At 45.4% G+C, this 27,935-nt stretch overlaps 1 protein-coding gene across 1 annotated transcript in view; it reads right to left on the bottom strand.

The window, feature by feature from the left end:
• Positions 1-658: 658 nt before the first annotated feature.
• Positions 659-27,935, bottom strand: part of LOC135378530 (nucleoside hydrolase-like) — a 59,842-nt gene continuing 32,565 nt past the window's right edge. The window contains exons 3-6 of the mRNA XM_064611579.1: positions 13,382-13,617; positions 12,795-13,098; positions 8,161-8,297; positions 659-1,048 (exon numbers count right to left, since the gene is read on the bottom strand). Of these exons, the coding sequence (XP_064467649.1) occupies positions 719-1,048; positions 8,161-8,297; positions 12,795-13,098; positions 13,382-13,617 (1,007 nt within the window). The 3' untranslated portion in view covers positions 659-718. The remainder of the gene's footprint in view (positions 1,049-8,160; positions 8,298-12,794; positions 13,099-13,381; positions 13,618-27,935) is intronic.

Here is a 27,935-nt window from a genome sequence, read left to right as displayed (position 1 = left end):
CATGCTGCATTAGCACATCCGTCATTATGGGTGTGAACAAGCCGCGTGTACCTGTGTTCTTAATAGCTTGTAGATTTTTAAATGTGTAGATTTTGAGTCGGTGAACACTGTCCACCCTGGTGCCGTAAAATCTAAACAACAACGATGTGCTGCAGGAAGAATTGAATGGCATAGACTAGTTCTGCAGCTGTTGATGAGGTTGGATGCAAAAGACGTCGTCCCAGCACTACGCGTTCGAATGGTATAACAAAAGTCGAGGCAGACTTGCCATTTCTGGAATCGCCATCCGTGTATACTACTGCGTCTACGAAAACGGTACGAATAGAGGAAGTTATGAAACCCAAGCTTAGCAATGTGATGCCACTCGCTTCACTGAAACAGTGCGATTCGCTTATCATATTTTTCAGAACCGTTATCGTGAAGAACTTCCGTTCTGCTAAAACTCGCTAATGACGCTATCGGCCTTCGCACGAGTCCGCAGTGCGTCGTTCGCGCCGTATATGTTTGCGATTGTGAGTTATCGTGGGCCAAAACGTCGAGCTCTTATTTCAAACTCACTTTCATGAATCAGGAACTGCTCCTTCTTAATGTCGTTGTTCTACGTCGCTATTTCAGGGTGCCAGTATTTTGTATGATATTTCATGTACACTCGAACATGTGGGCGCACGATGTATTTACTCGTAGTTACATCGGAGACGAAAATAACGTTGTTCACTGTTCAGCAAAGTGCTTTTTGTAGCGCAGTGTTTAAAACTGTCGTATTCAACGCGAGCACAACTGTGATATTCCTGGTGACATGCGGCAGCAGCCACGGTTCCCAAGCATGCACCAGCTGTCCTCTGGTGTAATTTCCCATTGTTTCCACGGCGACGCGGCTCTGCTTGCTTTTAGTGATGGACTCCGGAATCAGCGCTGCCAAAACTGCTAGTGTGTCGGCGAATTCTGCACCTCCTTCTCTTCTATCTGATTCTGTCGAATGCATAGCAGTTACATCTCTGAAGAATTGAGCGTTTGTAGAAGTGATGTTTGTCAAAGCTTCGTAATGCTCCTGTAAAAGAAAAGAAAAAAAAAACGTACTGAGAGAATACGTCATTGCCGTTACGTATAACGCTTGCATAGCGTGCAAACGGACGTAAACGAAAAGCACGAACACCGAAGGTACCTTGATTTCGTCGATCTCCTGCTTCCTAGCATTACGTTATCATTCTGGCCATGTAAATAGTCACTATCCGAGTTTCAGCGTTTCATACAGCATTCCTCAAGTCACAGCACACGCACCCCTACTTTTAATGGTTTCCACAGAAGCATCAGCTCTAACAGAGGACTGTTCACGGATGACTGTGGATTATAGAGAATAATCATATTCGCTAACTGCACCACCATGCTTCAACACAGAACTGTCTCCAACAACTACAATTTGCAACAATGGTGACAGAACAATGGTGAAACCAATGGTTAATATCCCTCAACATCGATAAATGCATACACATCGCATACAAGTAAAGGCAAGTGAGCGAAACCTAGAGACAGATGTATGTTAGCAAGAAGTTGTGTGATTTCGTATGTCTTCTCATTACTATTCACTATATCTGTGTGTTTACCTTACCTTCTGTGAAACTGTGCACGTATTCATAATAATGTAATCCGCACCTGAAGTACTGCCTTTGTGTTGTCGACTCATCACGCCAAATATTGCGAAAGAATTGGCATCAATCAATCTGGAACTGATATTTCTGCAGGCGTTTAGCCGACAAAAAGTACCAGCTCATGAAACGACGTACACGTGCCCGTCGCTTCGATCACAGGCGCTGGGACCATCACATTCACGTCACAGCACGTGACCTCTTTAGCCGATATTCTACCCGACCAGTAAAACATTCGGCGCACAAGTTCTGGAATTTTTGAAATCATGTGACATTCTCTTCATCATCTGAGGTCCGCGTGCTTTTGGAGCACTGTCCTAAACGCAGGGTTCATTGTGCAATGCGTTGAGTGCCACTTTAGTATTTAGTCCACAGTCATTTAAACTGTTGTCTCGTTAACTGAACTCATTGGTTGGTTGGACTAAACTTGTTCTTAGTCATGCCGCTTGTGGTTGCATTTGTTCTGTTTTTCTTTCTATTTTTTCCTTTCTACAGAAAATCTCATAGAAACATAGCATTCTCACAGAATTTCTTGCAGGAGCCGGCTTCATCTCTCAGAATTTCCTACAGAGGATACAGATTCGTATACATATTCTCACAGGCACATCAATGAGAAAATATCCTGTGGGATAATTCAGGGTCTGGCCCTGCGATTTCTATGAGAAAACAATTCAAACAGGACTGACTTTCTCACGAACCTCGCTTCAGTCTTAAGAGAAATTTTGAAGGATATTTCCCTGTCGGATGAACATGAAGCAAGAAATGACGGGCCGCAGAGAGTGATATGTCGTCCGTGTTGGAAAGTAGTTCGTGCGATTTCGTATGTTTGTGAATAATCCCGGTTAGGTAGAAATGCCATGGTTTCTCCGTTTTGTCGTTCCTAGTGAAACTATCAATTTTATAACCCATTATGATATTCCATCGTACATTAGTGGAGGCGTTTGTTCCAACCGCCAGCAAGCTAGTTAGTCTGCTTTGAAACGAGGAAGCGCATGAATGCAGCTATGCATGTCAAGCAAATACCGCCTGACATTCAGGATTTTCATCGCATTTGAGGTATGTAGCACGTGTGCGTGACGTATATAATCGTCGGTGCTGTGTATTCCCATTCTTTATGAGTCGTTACCCTTGTTTGCAGGTATTCTGTGGGTCGGAAGGTAGAATGCTGTGAGATCGTTATAGCAACTGTGCTTTGGGCAAACGGTATATGTTACATATTCCTATGCCTCACGCACACACATGTTGTTGTAACCGTGCTTTTTGAAATGCTTTTTCTTCTAGGTTAAACTGGTAAGAAGCGGCAAGCACGCATTGGATTCGAGTTCGTGGTCGTAACCCATTCTCGTCCCGAGCAAGTTGGACGGTGCTTTTACGCAAGAAATCCCGCACGCGTTCGAAACGCGCGCGAAACGCGTTCCCAAGGTGCAAAACATGAACTTGGCATAGTCACATGAAGAAATTTTTTGGTCGGCGCATTAGAGATTTCAAGTGTGTGTACAGTGCACTGAACGCTTTTACGGCAGTGTGCGTGGATGGCGCGCGGATGCCATTTCAAAAGTACATAAGAACTGAATCAATTTCCTTGGTTTATTATTTGTGTGATATTTAGCGATGGCTTCATTCATCTGTGTTTCGTATTGAAAGCTTCCCAAGTGATCTCCATAAAGAATGGAAAGCACGTGTGATGGATTCTGTGGCTCTTATTCTCCTGGTTTCCCCTGGTAAGAAGTCTAAAAGAAATCCTGTAAGATTTCTGTAAGAAACTGGGGGGGGGGGGGCAATTCTGAGAGAATGCTTTGTGAGAAACTCTGTAAGAAATTCTGTGAGAATGTCCAATTATCACATTTAAAATCTCTAAGAATAACGCAAGAGATATTTTGTGAGATTTTCTGTAGAGTTTTTCAATAGGGTGTCCTTGAGTAGCCTGTCCGGAGTTTGTCTGGACTCATATCTCTATATTTTTAGTTCTCAATCGATCAATCATGATCGTGCATTCAAAATATGTGAAAACGGGCATAGCTTCATTTTGCTTCTGGGCCGCCCTTATGGGAGTGAAAGTTTTCTGTTCGTAGAATTCGCAATACAATGATATCCACTAGTGGAATGGCCTCTGCGAAGTTGACTTCTGCTGTCGGTGGACGTACTTTTCGCGACATGTGCCGTGAGAAGGTGCAACGCAAGCCCCAAGAAGTACTGGGCTGGTTTTTGGTTTCGCTATAGCTTGTGGCTTAAAAATTGGCTGTACTCTTTGGCGCATTGCAAAGCGCGTATGAAATGTGATAGTATTACTAGCATTGCAGTAGATGAAGGAGGACAACTCCATTTTGGATGCCAAAAAAGCGTACTTTCTGGAGTTATAGCAGACCGGCACACCCCATGAAAACAGTACTGTGAAGGAAGCTGTCAGACCAGCAACATGATGTAAGCCGGCTGACTTACCATATTTTCCCAAACGTTATCGTTGAGAACTTCCGATCTGCTAAAATTCGTTATTCATTCCTAAGGCCATGCACCTGAACGCGCCACGATGCACTGTCACTCGTACGATTCTTCTTCGTCTTGGTGATCTTCAATTCTAGCGATGCACATAATGGGTTTGTGCATACTGTAGTAGCATATGTAGTCCACGTAGCGCGCACTGACATGCACCCCTAGCGAGCACAGTCTATCATTGTGCATGTCGAAATTTAACGTCTCCCTCATATAGTCGATAACGAACCCATTGTTGCCATCCCTGACGTTAAAAGAGCAGTCTAGAGGCACACAACCTTGTTTCTGTTTTTGGTCGGTATGGAATGTTAGTCGCACGAAAACATTTTCCCCACAATTAGTGCAACCGCAGCAAAATTGGGACGCCAGCAATAGGCCTCCTAATCTCCCGTGCGCGAAACACCCTCCTTCGCCTTCACGACAGACACGTGATGAGCGCCACCACGCGCGTCAGTATGTGACGTGTGTGGTAGGGACGCTCCTCATTTGACCTGGTATCACATGATCGAGGTGAGCAACACCCGGGCAGGCCAGAGCGTCTGCTACCGCTTCGGAGACGCTAGGTTCTCCGGCTGTGTTTTGTCCGAAACGGAGGATTCGAAGGCTGTCAATGACACGACCTCCACTTTCTGGGGCCGCTGACAGCACGGGAATAACGAGTGGTGCAGAACAAATCTAACTGTGCGTTATACAGTGATAGCCCAGTGCTTCCCGACAGTGTGCAGCCTGGCTGACCATTTTCACCGCACAGTTGGTTCAGTGGCTAACAGGTGGCGCCACAGGAGCGTCGTCATTGCTTGCTTTCTGCTACTGTGAGTTTCTGAGCAGCGAGTGCGTCCTGTGCCTATTCCCTGGTACGGTGCTGTCGCACAAGAAATGTCTTCAGCGAGGTCATCGGGACGTGACAACTGGTTGGGACGTGCGTGTGGGTGCGGCGGCTGCAGCGCCATGCCGACCGAGCGGGAATATATCTGCTGTTGTTCCTTCGTTGACGTACGACAAAAATGTTCGGCGGTGATTGATAATCGCTCTTGCTGAAGTATGGACTGAATATTCGGAGGTTTGTTGTTTGAATTAAAGCGCGCGTCTTGCTTCTTCCTGGCTCATTCGGCGGAACCTTGTGCAAGCGACAGTCAGGCGTTTCCTTTCTTATTCACACAACTCTGAGGTCCGCGCTAATGGGGTATATAGGCACATACTTAGCTGGTGTAGGCAGGTACACGACAGATCAGACTTTACCGTGACTAGGAATTAGCGAAGACGCAGGAGAGACGCCCTACAGCAAACGTCTTTGAAGTAGTCTCGCTTTCAACGGTACACTGCCACGTACGTCGCTCTCCAACTGTATACGTGCAACGAAAAATTGCACAGAAGCCACGGATATTACTCGTGTGCAGTGGCGTAGCCAGACCTCCAAGGTGGGGGGGGGGGGGGGGGGCTCGATGTGCAAAAAAAAAAAAGAAAGAAAAGGAACGAAAATAGTTGATTTGGACGTTCACAATCCGATTACATGTATAGGCTGTCATGACCATTGAGGTAGTGTCACGAGATTTGAAAAGCTCATACTTTGCAAACCATTCAAGAGTGCTGCTTGGATAGACGCCATGAACTGCAAGAACTTTCGCGATCGTCACTCTGGTCCCCCCTCCCACCCCCATATATTATGTTCTCCTCGGATTTGCACGATTTGCGTGGGTCGGTCCGTGGCAGGTAGGGGGGGAGGGCTTGAGCCCCCCCTAACCTACCGTGGCTACGCCACTGCTCTTGTGATAGCAATCTTATTTTGTCGGGCTGCATATTAACTTTGTTTTTCACAAAACGTGATATCAATCGATTAACAAATAGTAGTCAACAAGAAACAGCTCGCAGTGTTCGTAGCAGACATTTCTTTCTACCAACGAATGAGGGGGCTCTCTACCACAAACGTCACCCTAGAGTGGGTGTGGTCTGCAGTTGAAGCATTCCGGCCTGCCACAGCGGCAGCGATTTTGCAAATTAATTGCGCTGCGGTCAAACAACCTTAGGCAAAAATATTTTGTGGGAATGCTTTTCACATACTGCTTTACAAAATGACAGCAGTTTTTGGCGATGTTGGATACCACTTTAATGTTAAAGTCTCCACACACAAGGAGGGGCGCGTCGGTAAGTTGCGTTTCTGAGTTCACGGCAGGAGATTCCAAGTGAGGAAGAGTTTGATGTCGTCTCGTGGAACGTTTGGCGAGAGGTAGACAGCGCCAATTATGTTTCTTCGACCATTGATAGTGCTCTCGATTGCACACATTCTTGCGCTTCCCGCTTCGTTTTTATGAGCAGAGCGCATGCAGTGACCGCACTTTTCCCTTGCTTAGCGTAAAGTGCGACACCAACCTCTCTGCTCTCTTCGCGCATGCGGAACGACATGCACCCGCCTATCTCACACGGATCACCAGCCCACGCTTCCGTCAGTACCAGTACGCGCGCCTTTGTAAGAATTGCATCACCTTGAACGTCCATTCCGCGTAATGGCGAAATCTGAACGTTAGCTAGGGCCATGCTCAGAGTTACGATCGCGCCAGGAGCGCTTCTTTTTGCCATAATCGACCTACTCAAGAAACTTCTCTGCACGTCGCGGCGTAACGGTATCGAGCCTCTAGCGCTCGAGTCTTTGAAACACGTCGTGTACATGCTTGTCTGCGTTGCGCTTGATGTGATAGAACATCATGTCTCCGTCGACATTAGCGATGTACAGGCCTTCGAGGCCAGTCATTTGCGTCATGGTAACCTAGAACAGTGCCGGCGCCCTGTGGAGAAACGATGAACTACCGTAATGTGAATAGCTTCCTAGCGGCGTCTGCTTTTACACGTTTATTCCGCTGTCAGTGCAGTCATTGGAGCATTGGGGAACCGAACAGTATCGCACCATCGCGGCGCAAGTGATCTTCCGGTGTATATATACAATAATTACGGAAATGAACCATCAACTCCGAACATCGGCCGGCATGTAATCCACACTAGAAAGCTGACGGTCTCGCCCCCTATAGGTCGATCTCGCTGCGAATAGGAGTACATTACCTTGTTGCCAGTCACACCTTGCAATTTATGAATTGTCATGGCGATTGGCTTAGACGAGAGGGAGGCGAACGCGTTTGCACGCGATGCCCGTTCTTCCTTTTCTTTTTTTCTTTTTGGACATCATGGTGGTGACCGTTCTCAGATTGACGGGAACCCTGCCCGGACTGAGACAAGGGTTGGTGGCACGTAGCGAGGTCCTCTTGATTTTAGCGGTGCGACTCGATACGTAACCAACAACCGGTGCCATAGGTGGACGTGGCGACCTACTCCCTCTTCTCGGTGAATTTGAGAGTCCCTGTCGAACCGTTAACGATGCTCATCGACATTTGCCTTGATCACGTCGTTTACACCGTAACTCCATGGTGTCGCACGATACTGACGACATGACGAAGTCACGCAGTCGCTAGGGAGTTTCAGCAGGTCGCAACCGCTCTACAAAAAGGGTACAATAAAGGAAGCTGTCAAAACAAAGATCCATAACATGATACAAGCCACTTTTAGGAACCGCGACCATGAGGACCTTCCATATTGTTAACTCCCCGTCTGCCGAAACGTTTCTTATCAGCCGAGGCACGCAATTAAGAAACAAACGAGGAGGAGATAACACATCGCGAGAGTGAATGCGTCCTGCTCCACTGACGCTACACCTTCGAGGCCCAAATCATGTAATCATTTTGCTTTGTGGTTCTTTGGCCCCCTTGTCCCATTCATTTACTTAGCTTCAGTTATCGCATGTGTTGACGTTGCATACGTATAACGTGCATGCATATGTGTGAATACTGCACTTTCTCATGTCTGCCGTTTCCTTTAATTACCGGTCACTACTGGATGTATTCCGGATTGGAATATCTCGTCCTCGTCCAGTGTTCATGCAATGCATGCATGTCTTTCACAGGAATGGAACACCACCTAGTCTAAATCTTACCTAAATCTAGTAGAAATCTCTATCATATGCATATTACTGTTGTATACTTACCCATGGAAGAAGGGACTCCAAGACTGCTTCCCAGGGCACTATGGTAACAGGGCACTGGGCTTTAGTTAGGACAACATCCGCCGCTTCAGGGTCTACCCAGAAATTAAATTCGGCTCCAGGAAGCATGTTTCCCCTTCCTAACAATAAAACAGTAAATATTACAAACAGAGTAAGAACAACAGCAACTTTATCTTATGTTGAAGATTGGGGAGTTTGATCGCCAGGGGCGATACTCTACACCATTGCTGATGCTAATGCAGGATCACATGATGCGAAAAACTTGCATATTTTAACATATATGCTCCCAGAATCTGTATACCATCCATCCGGGATTGATCGCCCGATTTGTGCCAGAGAAGCCGCACTCCAGAGAACATGATGTGCAGTATTTGAAAGCGGGCTGCCGACGGCTGCCAAACGGGCTGCCGACGAACATACTTCTATTTTTATGTTATTGAGGTGCTTGCTTTAGACGGCCAAGCTCAAGGTTTATGCGTGCACGTCCTCCGAATCTTATGTATAAGGCCGACTGAGGTAGAGTACCCTACTCTCAAGAAACAAAGCCATCTGTCGTCTCAGGTTCAAACGGATGGGTACTCTTGTTTGCCATTGTTTCAGTGAAGAAACCGAGCTCGATCAGACGGGCATCAAAACTTCATATTTGCCGGCATGTGCTACACATAGTGTTACGTTGCTGGCTGTACGAACCAGGGGTCGAAACCGGAACAGAACCGTAACCGAAAACCGCAAAAAAAAGTTATTTTTTGCCGAACCGAACCCGAACTGAACCGTAAACAGTTCTTCTCTCCCATTGAACGAACCGGAACTGAACCGAAAAAATATGATGCGGTAACCGTTTCGCAGGACGGTGAAAACGCTTGTACCTTCCCACTCGACTGCCGCGCACCAGCTCCCCATCGATCGGAATCTTGCCGAATTCATAGAGCGGACAAATTGATCAACCAAGAAGTGGTGAGTCAATGCACCTCCTACAGCCTCACCTCCAAGAGGTTCACGACATCCCTGTACATTTTTGTAACACGAGGTGTAAAAAAAAATAATAATAAAGATGTGCCGACAGCTACACTTTGCATTGTTGGCTGGGCTGCTTCCTTTCATTCAGCGTCGCAGTGCGAAGGTGACGTAAATTTTAGTAGTTTACGGTGACATCCACAAGCAACGCAGACCTCTAACGACCACGGGAAAAATGTTTGTGTGTGGTCCAGAGCATGGAGGAAGCAAGCACAGGAGCGGCCTTTCGCCCTCTTTTCCACGAGGAGCATCGTGCCGGCCTGCGCATGGGACTCTGAGATTCTCCTATCTACCACGTGACCGCTTTCTTCTCTTTTTTTCTTTGGAAATTGACGATAGCCGTTTGCAATGGACTTCAGTGATATCCTGCACGCAATTTCCCAGCATTTTCGGTACAGCAAAGGATGATCTGCCTTGCCGTGAACTGCGTGGTTTTTTGCTCCTATGAAGTGTAGAGGCGAGGGAGTAAGAGGAAGGAAGAAGGAGCAACAACCTGATATTGCCTCTCACATGTGGAACACTGATTAGCACAGCACACGTAAACCGGTTCGAACCTATTAATATCGGTTCAAACCGCTATTTTGGTTGCGCTGAACCCGAATCAGAACCGAACCGATAACCTTGAACCAGAACTTGAACCGAACCCCAAAAAATAACGGTTCCGAGCCCTGGTAGGAACATGCCAGGCGCTAATCCAGAAGCGACCATGACATGATTACAGGCTATCCGCAACCTGCAGACGGCCGACCTCACGGCGCTCTCTGAGTGGACTTGCCGTGTGGCGTCAAACACGCAACGTCCGCCGTCTGTTCTTGCCATGCATTACATCAAGGTGTACAGAATCTACTCCACTAAAACGGCGCAATAGTTTCAGAACCATGCCAGCGCCAGTCCATTTAAATCGTATACCGGATAAAAACTAACACTCTGTAGACCACTATTAAAGTTATAGGAAAACTAAATTACTACTGAGAAGCTTCCGCTTCATTCTGTGCATTTTGTAGAAAGCATCAGATGGTATGTCTTTAGTAATTAATACGATTTCAGGTATCATCTCCACATCTCTGCTTTTTTACCTATCATGCAACTCTAAAGCGTTCGTTCCTCTGAGTGTTATATGTTTGTTACGCTGCCACTGTTACCTGAAATATTTCTAATGACTGCAGAACCCGATCAATTTTTCCACCCCGAAGCAATTCCTAGGCTTTCCAGTTAAGGTGCCTTGGGGACCCGGCCCTGGTGAAGGAGTTGACGAATCTGGATTTTCAAAACATATGCGATTTCAGGTGAAAAAAGAAAAATGCTGCTGCGAAATTATTTGATTTGGCGACACACATTTAAATTCCAGCTGGAACTGATTCCCCATTTCGAATTTGGATTCGATTTGAATTTGAATTTCTGTCCACAAATCCACATCACCAATACTTTAGCTTTTGTACTATGGGTCGCCTTATATTAGGTGTGTACCAGCTCCCGTGGCATAGTGGTTAGAGTGATCGCTTTCCACGCCGAGACTGGGAGGTGACACGGGTTCGAATCCTGTCACCGGCTGTGCTGTCTGAGGTTTTCCCTGGGTTTTCCGAAGACTTTCCAGACGAATGTCGGCACAGTTCCCCTTGAAGTCGGCCCAGGACGCATACTAACCCCCCTGTCCCCCACTCCTTCCTGCTGTCCTCTCTTCATCTGTCCACGTCTATACGCCGCTCATAGCCACAGTTGCTTCGCGGCGCTAACACGGAATTTAAAAAAAAAAATATTAGGTGTATTTGCTAGTAGGAATGAGATCCCAAGACTAAGACGGGAAGGACCGACAGCTATTCCTTTACGTGGTCCTGGGCCACGCTAGAAACTTTCCTGCGGCTGGGGCGGTGAACGAGGCCTTAGTTTACCCCACGGAGTAGATGGAAGAAGACTGAACCAGACGGGAAACATGGCCCCTGATTCGCCGCATAATTTCCGATCGCGCCGTATCGCACGGGCGACCACGGAGGCTGAATTTCGAAATCAGTAGCCGTGGCAGTGCAACATTAACAACGTCGTAGTGCTTTATTATTGTACACAAAAAATACAAAGTGCAAGCTATACGCTACGTGAGCGTACAAGCAAGAATACACGTACGTTGCTTTAGCGTCACTATCAGCGCTTTTTAGCTTAGAGCTCTCGAATTTCTGCAAGCTTTCGCAGTGTTCCACAATGTTTACCGATCTGAAAATGTAAAGTTCGCGTGACTTTGCTATCCCCTGACCACTACTGGTACAAGACGCTGCACAGCACTTTTCACATATAATTGAGTTTTCCAAGAATTAAGGCTGGTTTACAGTCCAACGGAGCGGGGCGTAACAACCACTACGGCTTGCTTGATTGCTTTGCTACGGAAGGCGAGTTAATGAACTACATTATAACCTTCAAGTATTCAGGATGCAAAGCGGCCTGTCCACTCCGTCTAGCTAATGACAAGTCAATCGTTCGACAATTCAAAGACAGTCGCCTTGAGGTCTACGTGCAATAAGTTTCGGCCGGGGAGGGTATGCTCGAATTCCTTCTCTGGAAAAAGAAGAAAACGTCACTCACTGAGACCCAATGAGGGCGCCAATTTGAGAAAAGGAATGCCGCGGCTGTGCGGGAGTCTGATAGAATTACGGGGCGTCGCACGGCGCATTTCCTCCTCTTAGCTACTCTCTGTGACTCCTCTGTTTAGAGAGTGATGCCGCCGGAGCTGCTGCGGCGTGTAAAAGTGACAAAGCCTTCAGCGCTAGGCAAAACATGACGGCATGGAAGCACGACCCAACACTTGCACTTAACTAAACCTACGCTTCTTATTTCACTTTACATAAACAAACTATCCGTGGGTAATAAAAAAAGGAATCGTAATTTTAGTGACTCAGGTAAAGACCAACACAGATGTACAGACAGGGCTTTCTCGAGGAAAGGAAAAGAACGAAGCTATTTAAGCCAAACTAAAGTCAAATAACAAGTCGTCGTTGTCTGCGTCATTCGTCGTCTTGGGTTATTACTGTGATGGGTTAAAGCTAATTGATGTCAAATAGAACGTCCTCATTGTCAGTGCGAGTGTTGTATCGTCTATAGTTAAACGTTTTATCACTAGTGACTACACCAATACACCCGTTATTACCGCGGATCATGTGCTAAGATGTCGTACATGCACTCCGGGCATAGACGATGCCCACGATACGGCTAGTGTGATCCACGAACGCACCTCTATCATCATGGGCACATGTCGTCGCCTCCTTTCCATACTACATAATCTTAGCCAACGGGAGCAGACCGAACGCTGCATATAATTCTTACTTGACAAGACATTGCAATGAACACTTTCATAAAAACGTATTCTTGTACGAAAATTTTGCAAGGTGACAAATAGGGGCTCAGCAGAGTACGCACTCAGTCATGCGGGATCTGAAGGAAGTGATACAGTTCTCCCATGGTAAAAAAGGGGGATATCGCAAAAGAGAGGAGCGGGACCATCAGGAGTCACAAATGAATTTAAGTCTGTATAACTGCGCAAGGATCGTTGCAGAAACAACAGTTAAGTTATACTCGAACTCATCGGGTCACATTTTTAGTTCACTATAAACGCTTACCGTAAACATTTCCACCAAGGATGAAAATATCCTTCAAGTAGCTCGTAAACCGTTGGTCTATCTTCAAAGCCACTGCGGCATTGGTCAGCGGTCCCAAGAGCACCAAGGTATATTTGTTTTGGTTTGCCTTAGCCATGTCCAGCATCTGCGAGGCTGCGTGTTTGTTCACTGATGTCTTTTCTTCATTTCGATCTGGTAGCTCGTACTTCCACGATGCATTGCCGAATGCGTCTTCACCAAAATAGTTTCCAGTATCTACGTATTGTCCCGTGAGAGGCTCATCACACCCCTCGTAGGTTGGTATCTAGAAAGAAGGCTACATGATAACTTCAAACGGACCGGGGTGCTTAAAATTGAGTTCCCAGTGATGGTTCGACTCATTAGGTGACTAGACTAGATGTAGAAATATGACTAGAAACGTGTAGTAATTTGATCAAATACATCAACATCGTTTTGGTGTTTCAAACCCTGCTTCAGATATACCTTTAGAGAGGAAGGTCTGAGGAAGATACGCCACCGGGAACAATGATGGTTTCATGCGTCTAGAACACTCAGAACACTACCTATAAGCAGGAAAGGGAACTTACCGATGTTTTGTTAAGTAGCTTTAGGACCCGTCGAACGTTGTCGCATGCTTTCTTAACGTTCGTGTTTCCATTCACACATGTGATCGCTTCAACGTTTGCTTCAATGCCTAAGGCCAGGACTATGGCAATGGCGTCATCGACGCCGGGGTCCACGTCTAATATTATGTGCAGTTCTTCGCGCAGGGCTAAAGGTTTCGGTTTCAGATCCCGACAAAGCTCACATTCAGCAAGGGCAACTGAAAAAGTAGTAAGAATGAGTGAATATACATTTAAGGGTACGAATGCTACAGAACGTGCTTTGACAAAACCAGGCATATATTTACAACAATGAAAAAACGGCTAGGAAGCAAGCGAGCTGGTGACGATGGTGCATAACGTAAAAACCCCGAGACTAGGGAACACGAAGGGACAGACACAACACGAAGTCTCAAACACAGCTGAAAATTTTACTTCACATACAAGAAATATATACAAACAGGAAGGAAGGGAACAACCAGTTGAGGACAAAATAGGATGTCATTTCGGGGGATCGAGCAGTCTGTTCAAGGCCGGACCGAGGATTACGGATGGGTTGCTGACAACTTCTTGTGGGAACTGTGTCAACAACCCATCCGTAAACCTCGGTCCGGCCTTGAATAGACTGCTCGATCCCCCGAAATGACCTCCTATTTTGTCCTCAACTGGTTGTTCCCTTCCCTTCTGTTTGTATATATTTCTTGTATGTGAAGTAGAGTTTTCAGCTGTGTTTGAGACTTCGTGTTGTGTCTGTCCCTTCGTGTTCCCTAGTCTCGGTGTTTTTACATAATGCATATATTTACGCTCTGGTTATTCCGACCACCCAACGCCTTTCTTTCTCAATTTGAAGGGGAACCCATCCCGTATAAATCTGTCTTGCGGAGGTAATCGTTCATGTAGGATGACATCTCCAATGAACAGCATTTTCCATGCTCTCATAAGGCCTTCTTTTAATGCCGGTGCAAGAAAATTTTCCCGCCATCCAACAAGCTTCAGACCTACCTAGCAAAGCAAACTAGACAGATAGGGACAAATTAACCTGCACGGAGAGCCAAATTTTACCCGATCTTCGGGGCAAAATTAGGCAACCTAGCAACGTGAGCCGTACTAGATGAATGGCACCGAGTGAATATGATATCGTATCTGATATCCTGTGATTGCAATAATATAAGAATTTGGACTGATTTAGGCGTAAGTGGGTTCAGCCTACGTCTTTGTGGAGACATGCTGTATATGTCGTTGGATAGCACCTCCAAGAAGTTCGATTTCGTGAGGTCCTTTAAACGAACTGTAATGCTGCAGAGCTGCAATCTTAGGAAATTAAAACTGATATTACTGGCAACTCTCTATCGAAGTTACCCTTGATGTTACTGAAAAGCTGTCTTTCGGACAGAGAGCAATATCCGTACAAATTGGACAGGACAAATCAGAACCAATGCAATCAATTAAAACATGGAGTTGATCAAGGTTCCATACTTGGACCCTTTCTTTTTTTGATATATGTAATCGATCTTGTTGATCACTTGCAGACAACTTGCATTATGTATGCAAATGACATTAACGTATTCGTAGAGGCGAACGATATTAGTTCCTTGTTCAGTCTAGCCAACATGGTCCTTGCGAAGTACTCGGATTGGTTAGTAACCAACAGACTTGTCCCCAATATACAAAAATTCAATTATATTATTTTCCATCCTCATCAAACGCATACTTTGTCCACTTATTACCATAGCCTTTACCTTGCTACAAACACTATACATAGGGTAACCTTAACAAAATTTCTTGGTGTTGTAATACACGAACAGCTTAACTGGGGACCTCGCCTACTGGATATTCATGCTAAGATTTGTTCCGGGCTCTTTGCACTTGCAAAGGTTAAAAACATTTCGCCGATACAGCCACTTCTATTATTTCATGCACTGATTCAAAGTCAGATCAGAAGTGTATGGTTTAACATACAAGTCAAACTTGAACAGTCCATGATCTCAGTTGTCTCGCGACGTAAACACCCAATTATTACTTGAACAGCCTATATATTGCACAAAAGACGCGTTAAGGCTCGTACTATCTCTACATCCGGTCACGTCGGTAACATTTGCGTTTTCTTTGCTGTCAGTTAACAGCATTTTAGAACTTTTAGAGATAAAACTTGCTGTTCTCACTTACAAATTTGTAAATAGGCTATGTCACTCTTCTATAACTACATTACCATTAAACTCCACTTCCTATTCGCTTAGAAAAGATTAGCTTACTATTAAATTCCCTGCCCCAAGAACAAATTTTGGACTGTTCACTCTTGCCTTCGCGGGTGCTAAGGTATGGAATAAATTACCGTTAGATGTGCGACAGGCTAACTCGACACAGTTTGAAACACAAGGTAACGCGGCATGTACGCTGTTCTAACCAGAGTTGACTTTGATTACCATTTCTTTTTCTCTTCTCTTTTCCTCTTTTTTTGAAATGTATGTGCCATATGTCCTTGTTTAGATAAAGTATAAATTTACATGTGTAAATTGGGATTATAGTGTCCCCACAATGAATAATGAACATTAGTTGATGTTTCATTATATGGAGGACAGCTTCGCAGGCTTGTCCTGATGTCCAGATTATAATAATGGAAATTATATTATATGTCAATAACGTGACCTTAACTTTGAGGTCTCTATCGTCCGTTGCACACAACACGGATTATGGAATAAGTTTTTGCGAAGTACTGCAAAACGTAGTCGCCAGTAATCCTGGGTACAGCTAAATTTTCGTCCTTAAGGTTCTCCCCTCTCCCTGCACAGGAAAGGGCGCTTATCGTGGGGGGAGTTGTAGGGGGAAGGTGCGGTCAGCCTGCTCTGAAGTGGCGGCTTGGAGCACCCAGGGGAGGGAGAAAAGGTAAAGGAGAAAGAGGAAGGGGAGAGACGACGGTTGCACCAAAGGGATGAAACTCGCGAGTTCCTTTGCGGACTAAAGTGAGGCGCTGCGAGCCTTTCGCGTTATCAAACGTCATGAAACGTCAAAATTTTTACGTCGAAGCGTGAGTTCTCTACCGAGAGCATCCCATTGGCTCCTGCGGCCGCTCCCCTGGTATGCGAGCGCTCATTGGTCGGTTTGAAAGTTTAACCTTTTCGTGGCGCGCGTAAGCCAGCACCGGCACCGCCGTGTCTGGGGTGCCGGAGAAGCTCGCCGTAAAGTTTCGAAATATGGTGCAGCGGGGACGCACGCAAAGCATCTTTGCCGGTACCGCTTTGGATGGTTTTTACTGCCCTTCGATACCGACTCTGCAAGACTGGAATCCTCTTGGATACTTCTGCAAGTAAATTCAGTGATAAATAAGTGGAAGGCAGGTCTGCTTCGCTTGCTTGGCGCGACAACGATTCAAGAAGGATCAATACTGTGTTTTTCCACTCGATGGCCGGTAAGTCAGTTCCTATTCCATTCTGCCGCTTAGCGTAGCATAGCATAGCACCGCACCTGTGGCGTATACGCAACATTTCGGCCGGTAGAATTTTTAGTTTTCACGTTTTCTGATCCTTGTTCTGGTCTTTCTTGCTCAGGTATCAACTAGGTACTGCTCAACTCATATCTGCTTCAGAAAAGCATCTGCATGGACGCAATAGAATGGATATACCACTCTGAGTGGTTGGAACATCATCTTTCGGCTTAGCAGCTGCACAGGTTCCTTTGTGACGGGCAGTGTTGTACGTAGCGCCGCTACTAGTAACGGCGCTACCGTATCCGTTACTTTTTTCGGTAGCGGAGTAGAGATCGCGCTACTTTTTTAAACTGGTAACGAAAGAAGTACTTCCGCTACAAATTTGCAGCAGCGCAATCTTTGAGCGCTACCGCTACTTTCCGAGCTGGGGTTCGCGACAACTCGACTTCGGCCTATCATCAAACCTCCACTCTGCCTGCCTTCGATCAAGCTGCCCGATATCACAACTCATTCTGGAAAGACCGGGCAAATAGCCGAAAGGAGGGCACAGAGGCCGTTATCTTACAAAGAGGATGTGTCCTCCACGTGTTCCCTATTTGGGATGAACCTTCTTGAAGATTTGGTGCATTGTCGGAGTTGTCTGCAAACTGACGTCACTCTATCCTGGAGCCGTCCTCGCTAGCTATGAGTCATGACATTCCACATGACGTTGCACCACGTACGCTCAGGTGCTTGACAGTTGCCATTTCTTGTCCGCTGCAATGGAGGGACTATGGCCTGCTACAGTACAAAACAGTAGCGTGGTGTTCAGATGTCTACTATGCGCCTGGGTGGGAAAGCTTTATCTGTGCGTCAAGTCAACGTCCAATTTGAAAAAGCACACCATGGTATGTTTACTAACTTCTCGTTCCGGGCAATCCGAGTTCTTTTTGTGACAAAGCTGCTGAGCCTTTTATCGGTAGACTTGCTTTGTGCTTTATTTGCTTTAGAGGAAGAGAAAAAGATATGCAGGATACCGAGTAGGCTTAGTAATCTGAGTAGGTAGTAAATCTGTAAAAAAACGGTTTTCAAAATTTTAGCCTTCAGGCAACCTACATGTAACCTCCACTGGACGTCGATTTATTATTTTGAGATATTGTTTTATTTTATTATTTTAAGACGTTTGAAGTACGTCATCAACGATACTGTTTGTTTCTTTCCTAAAAAGTAGCGCATGAAGTATCGCGTTACTTTTTACGGGTAACGGTAGCGGTATTCCGCTACTTTTAGGTACGTGTAACGATATCGGGATTTCGTTACTTTTTGCTCAGGTAGCGCGTATCGGTATTGCGCTACCTGTTTCGGGTAGCGGGTACAACACTGGTGACGGGTCAGCCTGGACATGTTTTCTGTCATGCTGGATTTGTGAATGTGTGTGCCTGTGCAGTGAATTTACTGATCTACTGTGAAATCTTCCACGTGAGACATATCAGCTAACAGTGAATGCGAAGTTGCTTTGGCGTATTACTCGAACTTCAGAAACAATGTTTATGTGAAGTTTGTGTTTGGCGCAGATACAGAAGACTGCATATGTGTGATTTGGAAATACCAATCCCGAAAAATAAAGCACCTTGTTCAACAGAAAGAGCCAACGCTTCCGCGTTTTATTTATTTCACTGGATGCGAACGAAAATCCAGAACCGCCAAAGCGGGGGAGAGAACAGAGGGGAAAGGGAAAAAGAACGCCTCGGCAGCGTCGCTTTACGTCACCCGTCACCCAGGGAGACAAAATAAAACAAAGCAAAAAACTACTCTACCGAGGCCCAACGATTGGTCAGAGGTCACGTGAGTTTTTCCCAACAATAGAAATATACTACACGTTCATTCCCCTGGTTGCACAGGGAGCAAGTGAGACGCGTGATAACCCTCTTGCTCTGGGATTTTGGTGCTTTAGGACAGAAAACATGCGAGTATCGCTCAGTAGTCTTCATTGCGATGCTCCCAGTACCCCGGTAACCGCCAAGATTATTGGCGTAGTTACCCATCTGGTAACCCCCCCTTCCACCACCGGCGGTTATCGTCTTGAGGCTCGACACACTACTGCCGACTGTGGTAGCCGCGAGCGGACACAGGTGCGTGCGTGCACGTACTTCTGTTTTTGATTTTCCTCGGAAGCGCTGCTTCTGTTCATATCTGTCTGCTGCTATGTTTCATTAAATCCTTTATCATTCTTGATATTGACAAGTCTTAGGTCATATCTCACCGACGAAGTTTCTCACTTCCTGAGTGATTCTCTTCAAAGCAGGCTAGTTCGTTTTATTAAGCCACAAACTTCGTCGTGTCCGTCGTGTGTTCGTGCTGTCCCTCTGTGTGCCCACACCCTGGCTTTTACATTATGGAGCTGAGTTAAAAGGAAGTAAAGCTTGTGGTTTTACATTTTAATTTTCTGTCAAGGTTTGTTAATGTATTTTCGCTCCTCTCTCAGCTGTTCTGTTTAACAGGTCTCTGAACTCGGGTGTGTATCCATCAATATCGCAGAATACTATTCTGGTGCCCATACACAAGTCGGGCACCTTTATGTCCGTTTCTTACTACAGGCCGATATACATATGGTCTGGCTTTTCGACGTTCTTTAAGAAGATAATACACCATCGCCTTTCCTCCTTTTTCATACCCCCGTTGACAAGTATTAGCATTGGTTTACCGGCAGTACTGGCTGATTCTAATCTAGCTACGTACGTCCTTTATATTGGGCAACACATACCACAAGCCTCACAGGTAGATTTCATCTATTTCGACTTCTCGAACGCCTTCGATTCAGTCTGTCATTCATTAATCTTTAAATATTTAGGGTGTCCCAGAAAACGTGTCATTGAATTAAAAAAAAAAAATTACGCCACCTAGAATCATGCGGTCAACGGCATTTGTTCTTACTAAGCTTTTGCCACCTCCTCATGTGCATGTTATGTAACCTAAGTATAATTATGTAAATTTTTGCGGACTGAACTCAGAAATTTGCCAAATAAAGGTCACTTTTTTACCCCCCAATGCGAAGAGCGTGCCGAATTTACTCAAATTCATGATAATTGACAGGAATATTGAGGAGCTATCGCAGCGGAAAAAATAGCCGAAAATCATGCTCTACGGAGCTCGCACAGGATAGCGCGCGACGAATTTTTTAGCGAAATCATTGTCAGTCCGACGAAAGGAGATTGGAAACCCAGCCCACACCGCCACGGCAGAGAGAGATAACATGGACATAGCTTATCGCATCCGGCCTCGGCTGGGACGAAAAAGCTTCACGAAAAGAGTTAATTGGATTAACTATGCGTATGTCCCCCAAGATACAATATTTCGACGCATAAATGTAGTCTGCGATCTTGGTGTTCATTTGGGTTTGCGCTTTTTCAGCCTGCTCGTCAACAAGATAGCTATAGAGATAGCTACAAGATAGCAACAAGATATCACTGCCATCAAGAACATCGATCTCATTGCGCGTATTAGCAAGCCCTTTTCGATTCTTTTCCGTTTTTTTTTCGTTTTTTTGGAATAGAAAGCCGGCTTTTTGCCTGGCTAACTTTTCCTTTCTTTTTTTTTTTATTAATAAACATACACCCCCTTTTTTTTCTCGAACTCGTCATCTTTACGAAATCTCTAGTTCTACCACATCTGGACTTTCCTTCTGCTTGTTGGAATTCGCGCACGTCAGCAAATGATTGAAATTGTTCAGCATCGTTTTGTTAGATCGCTTTGCGACAGGCACATTGGAATCACCACATCTTATACCTATCATCACTTACTTAAAAAACTTCGATTTAATGCGTTCTGTTCTCCTCGCCTACACCGTGACTTCATTTTGTTATTTAGGGTTACCTAAAATGGAATTACATTTTACATATGTGATACAATGATTCCCCCTGTCTTCAATCCCCCCTTTCTTTTACGTACTGTTATGTCAAACTTGTTGTTGGGAACGTTATCACGAGACACCTTTGCTGCGTGGCTACATTGTTGCGTGATTGTGCATAAATATGTTTCAAGATTAAAATCACCAGTTGTGAGTCTGCAGTTGGTGTCTTTGTCTTATAGCCCTCTAGTCTTGCGCTTCTGTGCTGCAGTGGTTGCGATGAATCATCGCAAACTCCCCCCTTTCATATACTTGTGAAAAAGAATACCTCAAGAACAAGCAAAATCGCTTTTCTAAAAGACACATTGTCGCTTGATGCGCCGTGCATAATCCTACCTAAATATTTTCTTCTTTTGCGGCCAGAACTAGCAAACACAGAAGGTCTATATTTTGTACAAGCGTGGGGCTAGGTACATAAATAAATAAATAGACTGCGAACTTATGTTGACCTAATATACCTGTATAGCGCCGCTGTACTAATGCAAAACAGAACTAGAGAAATCTGACGCCTCTTAGCGGGTTTTCGTTCTCCAGACAGAAATTTTGTTTGTTCAATTTTCGATTTTTCGGTTTTCTGTTCGATTTCTTTTTGTTTTCAACGGATGGAACCAATAACGAGTCAAAGTATTCAAGTCAAATTATTGTCAAGTCAAGTCAAGTATTCCCAAGTCAAATAAAGCGGACATTTATGGACACCTCTCAGTGAAATGTGAAGTTGGCAGCGCGTTTCTCAGAAGCTAAATATGTGTTTTGCCCCGCGTCTCATTATGTCCCGTCTTGCCCTATTGTTATAGAGTTGGCGTCTAATACAGTTGACGTCGTCTCATTGCTCTTGGTTTTCTCATGACATGAAGTGTGACGTCCAGTTGAATGCCAGTGGCGGTACAAGGGGGCAAAGGGGGGGGGGGGTTCTACATCGGGGGATATGCCAAAAGCTCTTGGCGCGATGATTATAAGGATAACTATGCTCTTTGAGGTCAAACAGTGATAAGATATTAGATAAGGACTTTTTATGAGCGGTACGGTAGTAACACAAATGTTTATATCTGTACAAGTTATGAATATTAATCAGCGAGTACCGTTCAAACAAACCAGTTGTGGCGTGGTTGTAGTATGGTAGACAATCCGAAATTCGAAAGAATTTCTTTTGCAACACAAGCAACTTATCTAGGTTGGACATCGTGGTTGGCCCCCATATCAAGAAGCAGTAGTTAAAATGTGAGTACATTAATGGGTTGTAAAGTAGCATCATACCTTGTTTGGTTAGATGCGCACGATATCTATACAGAAAACCAAGGATTCGCGATGCCTTGGAATGCACGTCATTAACGTGTAATTACCAAGAAAGTGTAGAAGAAAAAGATACGCCGATTGTTTTGGCATTTTCTACTATGTCGACAATTGTGTTATGTATTTCAAGATTTACTGAGGGCTCTCAGTTAACTTGTCTGTTCTTTGCGTTGAAGAAGACCGCCTTAGTTTTACTGGCATTAATGTTCAAACAGTTAAGATCAGCCCAATACTTTACCCGTTCCAGTACCCTATTTGCATGTGTGACTATCCCCTCAGGTATCTGGGCATTACCATCGACTGGGGCCTCAGCTGGTCCAAACATATCAAAGCTCTCTCCTCCCAGCTGTCTGTCCTCGTCAATGTCCTGCGACGGATCTCTGGAACGTCATGGGGCCCTACGTGCACCGACCTTAAGCTCGTCCACACCTCCCTGGTGACCGGAACGCTGAGGTACAGCCTCCCAGTCCTCCACGCCGTAAGCAAAGCCAATGACCGCGAACTCCTCAACATCCAGGCCCGCAGCCTGCACGTCTGCCTGGGTGTTCCCAAAACGACAGAGACATACCTGGTCCTAGCAGAGGGCAAGGAGTCTCCAGCACACATGCTGCGCGACCTGGAAACCCTTCGTGCCTACTCACGATACCTTACTCGTCATCCCGCTTACCACTTGCGGGAAATCGACTATGACTGCCCTGCGTCGGCATTCGGTGCCGCTGTCCGGCGACTGAAGGTGTCGGTCCCATCAACTGCGTCTACTTCTTCTTACGCCCCACCAATGTGGTCGATGGTCACACCCACCGTGTACACACATATCCCTGGCATCACGAGCAAAAACGACCATCCCCCGCCTGTCCTGCGGTACCTCGTGCTGGAGCACCTGGACGCCCTACACAGCCAGCGACTGCAAATATATACCGACGGCTCGGCCTCCGCGAGCGTCTCCACAGCAGCGCTGTTCCTCCCTTCCGAAAACATCGAACAGAGCGGAGCTTGTAGCCATCGAGCAAAGTACCATCGAGCAAAGCACCAAAAATCGAGCGGAGCTTGTAGCCATTCACGAAGCACTGAAGCTTGTATCCTCTCGTCCACCTGGAAGCTGGACAGTCCTCACAGACAGCAAGTCGGCGCTGGAGGCACTGTCCTCGCCTCGCAAGTTGTTTCTGACATCCGCTCACTGATCCTAAACACACGTGCCGACACAGCAGCGAGGCGCGCTCATGGCGCACCTGAGTGCAACACTGTCATCCCGTTATCACCATCCGTCTGCCGCATACACATCCGCCGGCGCCTTTCCTCCGACACCCACCTTTTCATGGAAAACACTGTCGCAGCCAACACCGTCCTCCACCGCAATGACCCGAAGATGGCCTTCACTGTGTTGCTACGGCTGTCTCGAAAGGAAGAGTCAGCTCTCCATCGTCTTCGCCTGAATGTTGCCCGTACTCCATCGTTTCTGTTCAAGATCAAGCAGCACCCTCTTCGGCGTGCCCCTCCTGCTCCACCGACGCCGACACCCACCATTTACTCTTGACCTGCCCAAGATATGCCGCTCCTGGGACCGCACTCACGCACCGCCTATCTGTCCTGGGGCACAGAGACCTCTCTTTGGCCACCCTACTGGGCCCCGTAGGGCAGGAGCAATGGGCTGTTACCAGAGCTCTAATATGCTTCCTGGGTGACTCTGGGCTCCTGGACTGCCTGTGAGTGATCGTGTACTCATGCCCCCTGCTGCCCATGTGCCGCTTGCGTCTTTCTCCTTTTCTGTTTCTGTTTTTGTTTTTTTCTTGTTATTTTTTTACAAGGAATAGCAAGTCGGCTTCTGCCTGGCTGACCTTTCTTTTTTACCTGCCTCATTTTTTTTTTCGTAATAAACATATCCCCCCCCCCCCGTCAGGGTCTGAACCGTGAAAAAACAAGCTCGTATCGTCGGCATATATGATAAACTTAGCGTTCTTGGTGATAATCACTATATCACTGATGTAGATACTAAAGAGCGAAGGACCAAGTACCTTCCTACCTTGCAGAACACCACGCTGCCTTGCTACCTTACAGAACACCACGGCTAATATTATTACCTTCTGATTACCTATTATCTAAATATGACGAAAACAGCGAAAGTGCCTGGCTTGATAACGAATCAAATGCTTTGCTGAAATCAATGAAAATTCCCAGAGTAATGAGTTTATTTTCAATGTTTCTTAGTATGGGTTCTCTCTGTACTAGGAGAGCCAGCTCAGTTGATCTGTTCTTTCGGAAACCGAACTGCCATTCTGGGAGACAGTTATATTTTTTCAGGTAAGAAGAGAGGCGGTTACTAATGATCCGCTCAAAGCCCTTCGACAGAACGGGTAAAATGGAAATTGGGTGATAGTTGGATGGGCAATTTATGTAATCTGATTTATGGATCATGATAGCTTTGGCTACTTGCATGCCTTCTGGAAAACACCCATCGAGCATGCAGAGATTAAAGGTATGGACTAAGCAAGGAGTTATGACATCGATTGCTGCCTTAATAGGGCTTATTTGCATATCGTATGCATCAAACACATTGCTATGTCTCATGCTAAGAAAGCTGTTAGAAACTTCTACATCGTAAGTAGGGAAAATAGACATGGAGTTTCTTCTGCCCTCAGATACATACAAGCTTCGTTGACTTCTGCATCGGTATTGTTACTCAGGTGAGGAAGCGAGACCAGATGGTTATTAAAAATTTGAGCCATTTCATTACCACAGTAAGTGACACCGTCGAGGCTTATCTGCTGCAGGGTTCGCAAGTTTTCCAATGGTTTAAAAGTTCGTTGATCTTGCGCCACACAGAAGATACATCACCTTTGCAGAAGAGAAAAGCATTTAAGTTATACTTTTGTTTGGCTTTTTTAACCAATGTATTTATATGGTTACGCATCTTTTGGATTTTAGTCCGGGTTTCAGGGTCCTTATTTTTTAAGAACTTACGAAATACCTTGTCACGCTTCCTCATGGTTTTCAAAATATCACGCGTTATCCAAGGCTTACCCGCATGTCTAGGCTTTTTCTTCTGCACGAAAGGAGAGCATTCAGTGTGAATTTTTGTTACAATTGCAAAGAAAACATTGTACGCGTCCTCTGATCTTCGACACAAGAAGACATGACTCCAGTCTGTAGATTGTAGTTTCCCTTTAAATGCAAGGGTCCTTGCATCATTAATCTCTTGTTTCACCACATATGGTACATGCCCGCGCCCCAAATTCACGGCAACTCAAGAATAGTGGCAAATGGTCACTTATATCGGTAAGTAATGTCTCGCTAGTTACATCATATGAAGGATAATTACATACGAACACATATATTGTTGTACACGAATTGGGCGTAACTCTTGTAGGAGAGCAAATGTTCTCAAAAGTCTCAAAACCGTTTGTTTGAAGTAGTTGTGTCAGAGTTACTTGCATGGCGGAGGTCTTTGACACGTCTATGTTAATGTGTCCACCAAGAAATAATGTCAGTTTGTTGTCTAATATATAAGACAATAGACCTTCCAAGAAGAGTAGGTGCACGAGCGTTTCCGTCTGGAACGCGATACATGACAGAAAACACATCATTTCCGGATAACAATGAAAGTACTTCGTAGTCTCTAGTGCAGAGGCTAAACTGACACTTCACAATATTTATTTTTAACGTGGAGTGAGATACCGCCTCCCTTTTTTAGTGCACGATTTAAAAAGTATGTTTGATAGCCAGATAAGTTAATAACATCTTGTTCGCTGCGACACCACGTTCTGTGAACATGAGGACGTCTAGACAGCTTTTACACTGTTCCAACAGGTACTCAATTTTCTCACTTTTGTTACCAGCAGATTGAAGGTTAATATGCAACAGACTTAATCCACGGTTCCGTACAATTTCCGGTAGTCCACCTGGCAATATTTGAATATTATGCATGTGAAACAATTTGTAAGGGAACATCTGACGTGACTACACAATCTTACACAAGTCAGCACTTGACTCAATACGAATGGCATTACAGCCTTGAGCTTTTCTGACAAATGTGATGCCATGGTTCGTCCACACAAAGGCGTAGGATTTTTCGCGAGCCCTAACTCGTGCCTGTCGATATAAGGTATTATTTATCTCAGTTAGGTTCTCCTGAATGTAAATTGCCTTGGTGGATTCGTTCGTTCTTAGTAAACTACGATTATTCAGCCACATATCCCTGTCATTCCGGTTTACAAAGCTGACGATTACTTTCGCAGTCTTATCCGATTTGCTGCGCAGGCGATGAGCTGCCTCTGTATTAGCTTTTGTCAGTGGAGGAACTTGCAGAAGAGTTCCGATTACATTTACTTTCTCATAAAGGTTCTCTTGAGCAGGGACGGCAATACCATGTAATTCCAGATTGTTCAAGCGACCATACTGTTCTAGTCTGTTTAGCTTACTCTGGACCACATCTGCATTACTACAGTCCTCTTCATTGGCACTGACCCGCTTTCTTAACTCTTTGATGTCGCTATCCTACTGTGCAATGACAGCATTTCCATGCTAGTTTCAATACTGTTTATTGTTTCTACCATGGGGATCATCCTACCAACATTTCCCTTGATTTCGGACAAGAATGCTAGCTGCACAGTTAACATGGGTAGCTGACTTTGAATTACAGATAGCTGATCATCCTGTTCTTTCGGAGTACTTTGCTTTGATTTCAGTTTTGTCGTTACGCATGTGGGGCAATGCCACGTGCTTTTATCGAAATACTTTTTTGCAGCATTCGCCTCGGAAATTCCAGAGCATTTCCCTATGTGATAGCAGTATGTGCAGTCGCAACAGATAATTGATGTCACGGTTGAGCAGTCCTTCATACAGGACAGACATGTCGTGTCTTTTGGCCTCGGGTTTAGTTCAATGTCTCCAGAGCATAACAAGCAAAAGGCACCGATGTTACTACATACAGATGCATAACAAAACCAAGATATCCAGCATGGTTGCACCGTGACGATTATCTGACATCGTCTACCAGTATATACATAATAATTTTTGCTCACCTGAAATGCGAGGAGAAGCGAATTAGGCCATAATTGGCCGTTTAATAGGCCAATCGTTTAATTGGCTGAATCGTTTCATAGGCCATAAAACGAATTAGGCAGAGTGCAGAAGCAACGTTCATATATCGTTCTTCCAACAACGTGAGTCAGAATTCAGTCAACGTGTCACAGGTGAAGGTAGCCTTTGTTGCCCGTGTGTGTGTCGTCTTTGTCCCTCCGCGTTCTCAATCATGTCCTCTAGTGATCGGATGCTTTGCGGCATTAAAGCCTTTTTGCGATCTCCATAAGGAAACTCCGCTGTTCAGGTCGATCTTTGGAATGTAACGTTTGCTGGTCTCGTTCACTCTATCTAACATCGTCACAAAACGCTGTATAAATTCCCTTTTCAAATCTTGACATTGTGTCAATGAAACCGACGGCTTTAAAGGGACAGTCTGGACCCCAGATGTGAAGTAAACAGGTCTTATCAGATGATTCCTTATATCTTTCCCAGCTACCACGCAAAACATTTCATTCGGCTTCGATAGTTTGTAATGTAATTTTAAAGTTGCACCTTCTGCCCCCGACTGAAAGCCCCACTTCGAACATTCATGGCGTCTGAACCGTTCTCTTCCGGCCTTTGCGGCGTCGTTCCTGGTTCCTGTACTTTCAACACGCATGTCATTCCTGCTTTTTATTAACAGCGACTGGTTACTGCATACGTGACGGTGTTGTTGAGCAACGAAGCATAGGTGTTCCTTAGTGCATCGTGAGAACAAGAAGGGAAACACAACGTGCGTGTCGATTTTAAGGTTTGCTTTGAGACCAATCACCTTAAAGTTTAAAACAGTTGCGAATACCCAGCATTCACCGTCCTGGATAAAAGCTCGGTGCCCTACCAATGCCTTTTGAAGCGACGAGTAACCCAGATAACACACACCA

Source organism: Ornithodoros turicata, chromosome 1, assembly GCF_037126465.1.
Source record: "Ornithodoros turicata isolate Travis chromosome 1, ASM3712646v1, whole genome shotgun sequence".
In the NCBI taxonomy this organism is placed as follows: domain Eukaryota; kingdom Metazoa; phylum Arthropoda; class Arachnida; order Ixodida; family Argasidae; genus Ornithodoros; species Ornithodoros turicata.
Note: the sequence above shows the minus strand (reverse complement) of the source record. Positions and strands in the feature narration are given on the sequence as shown.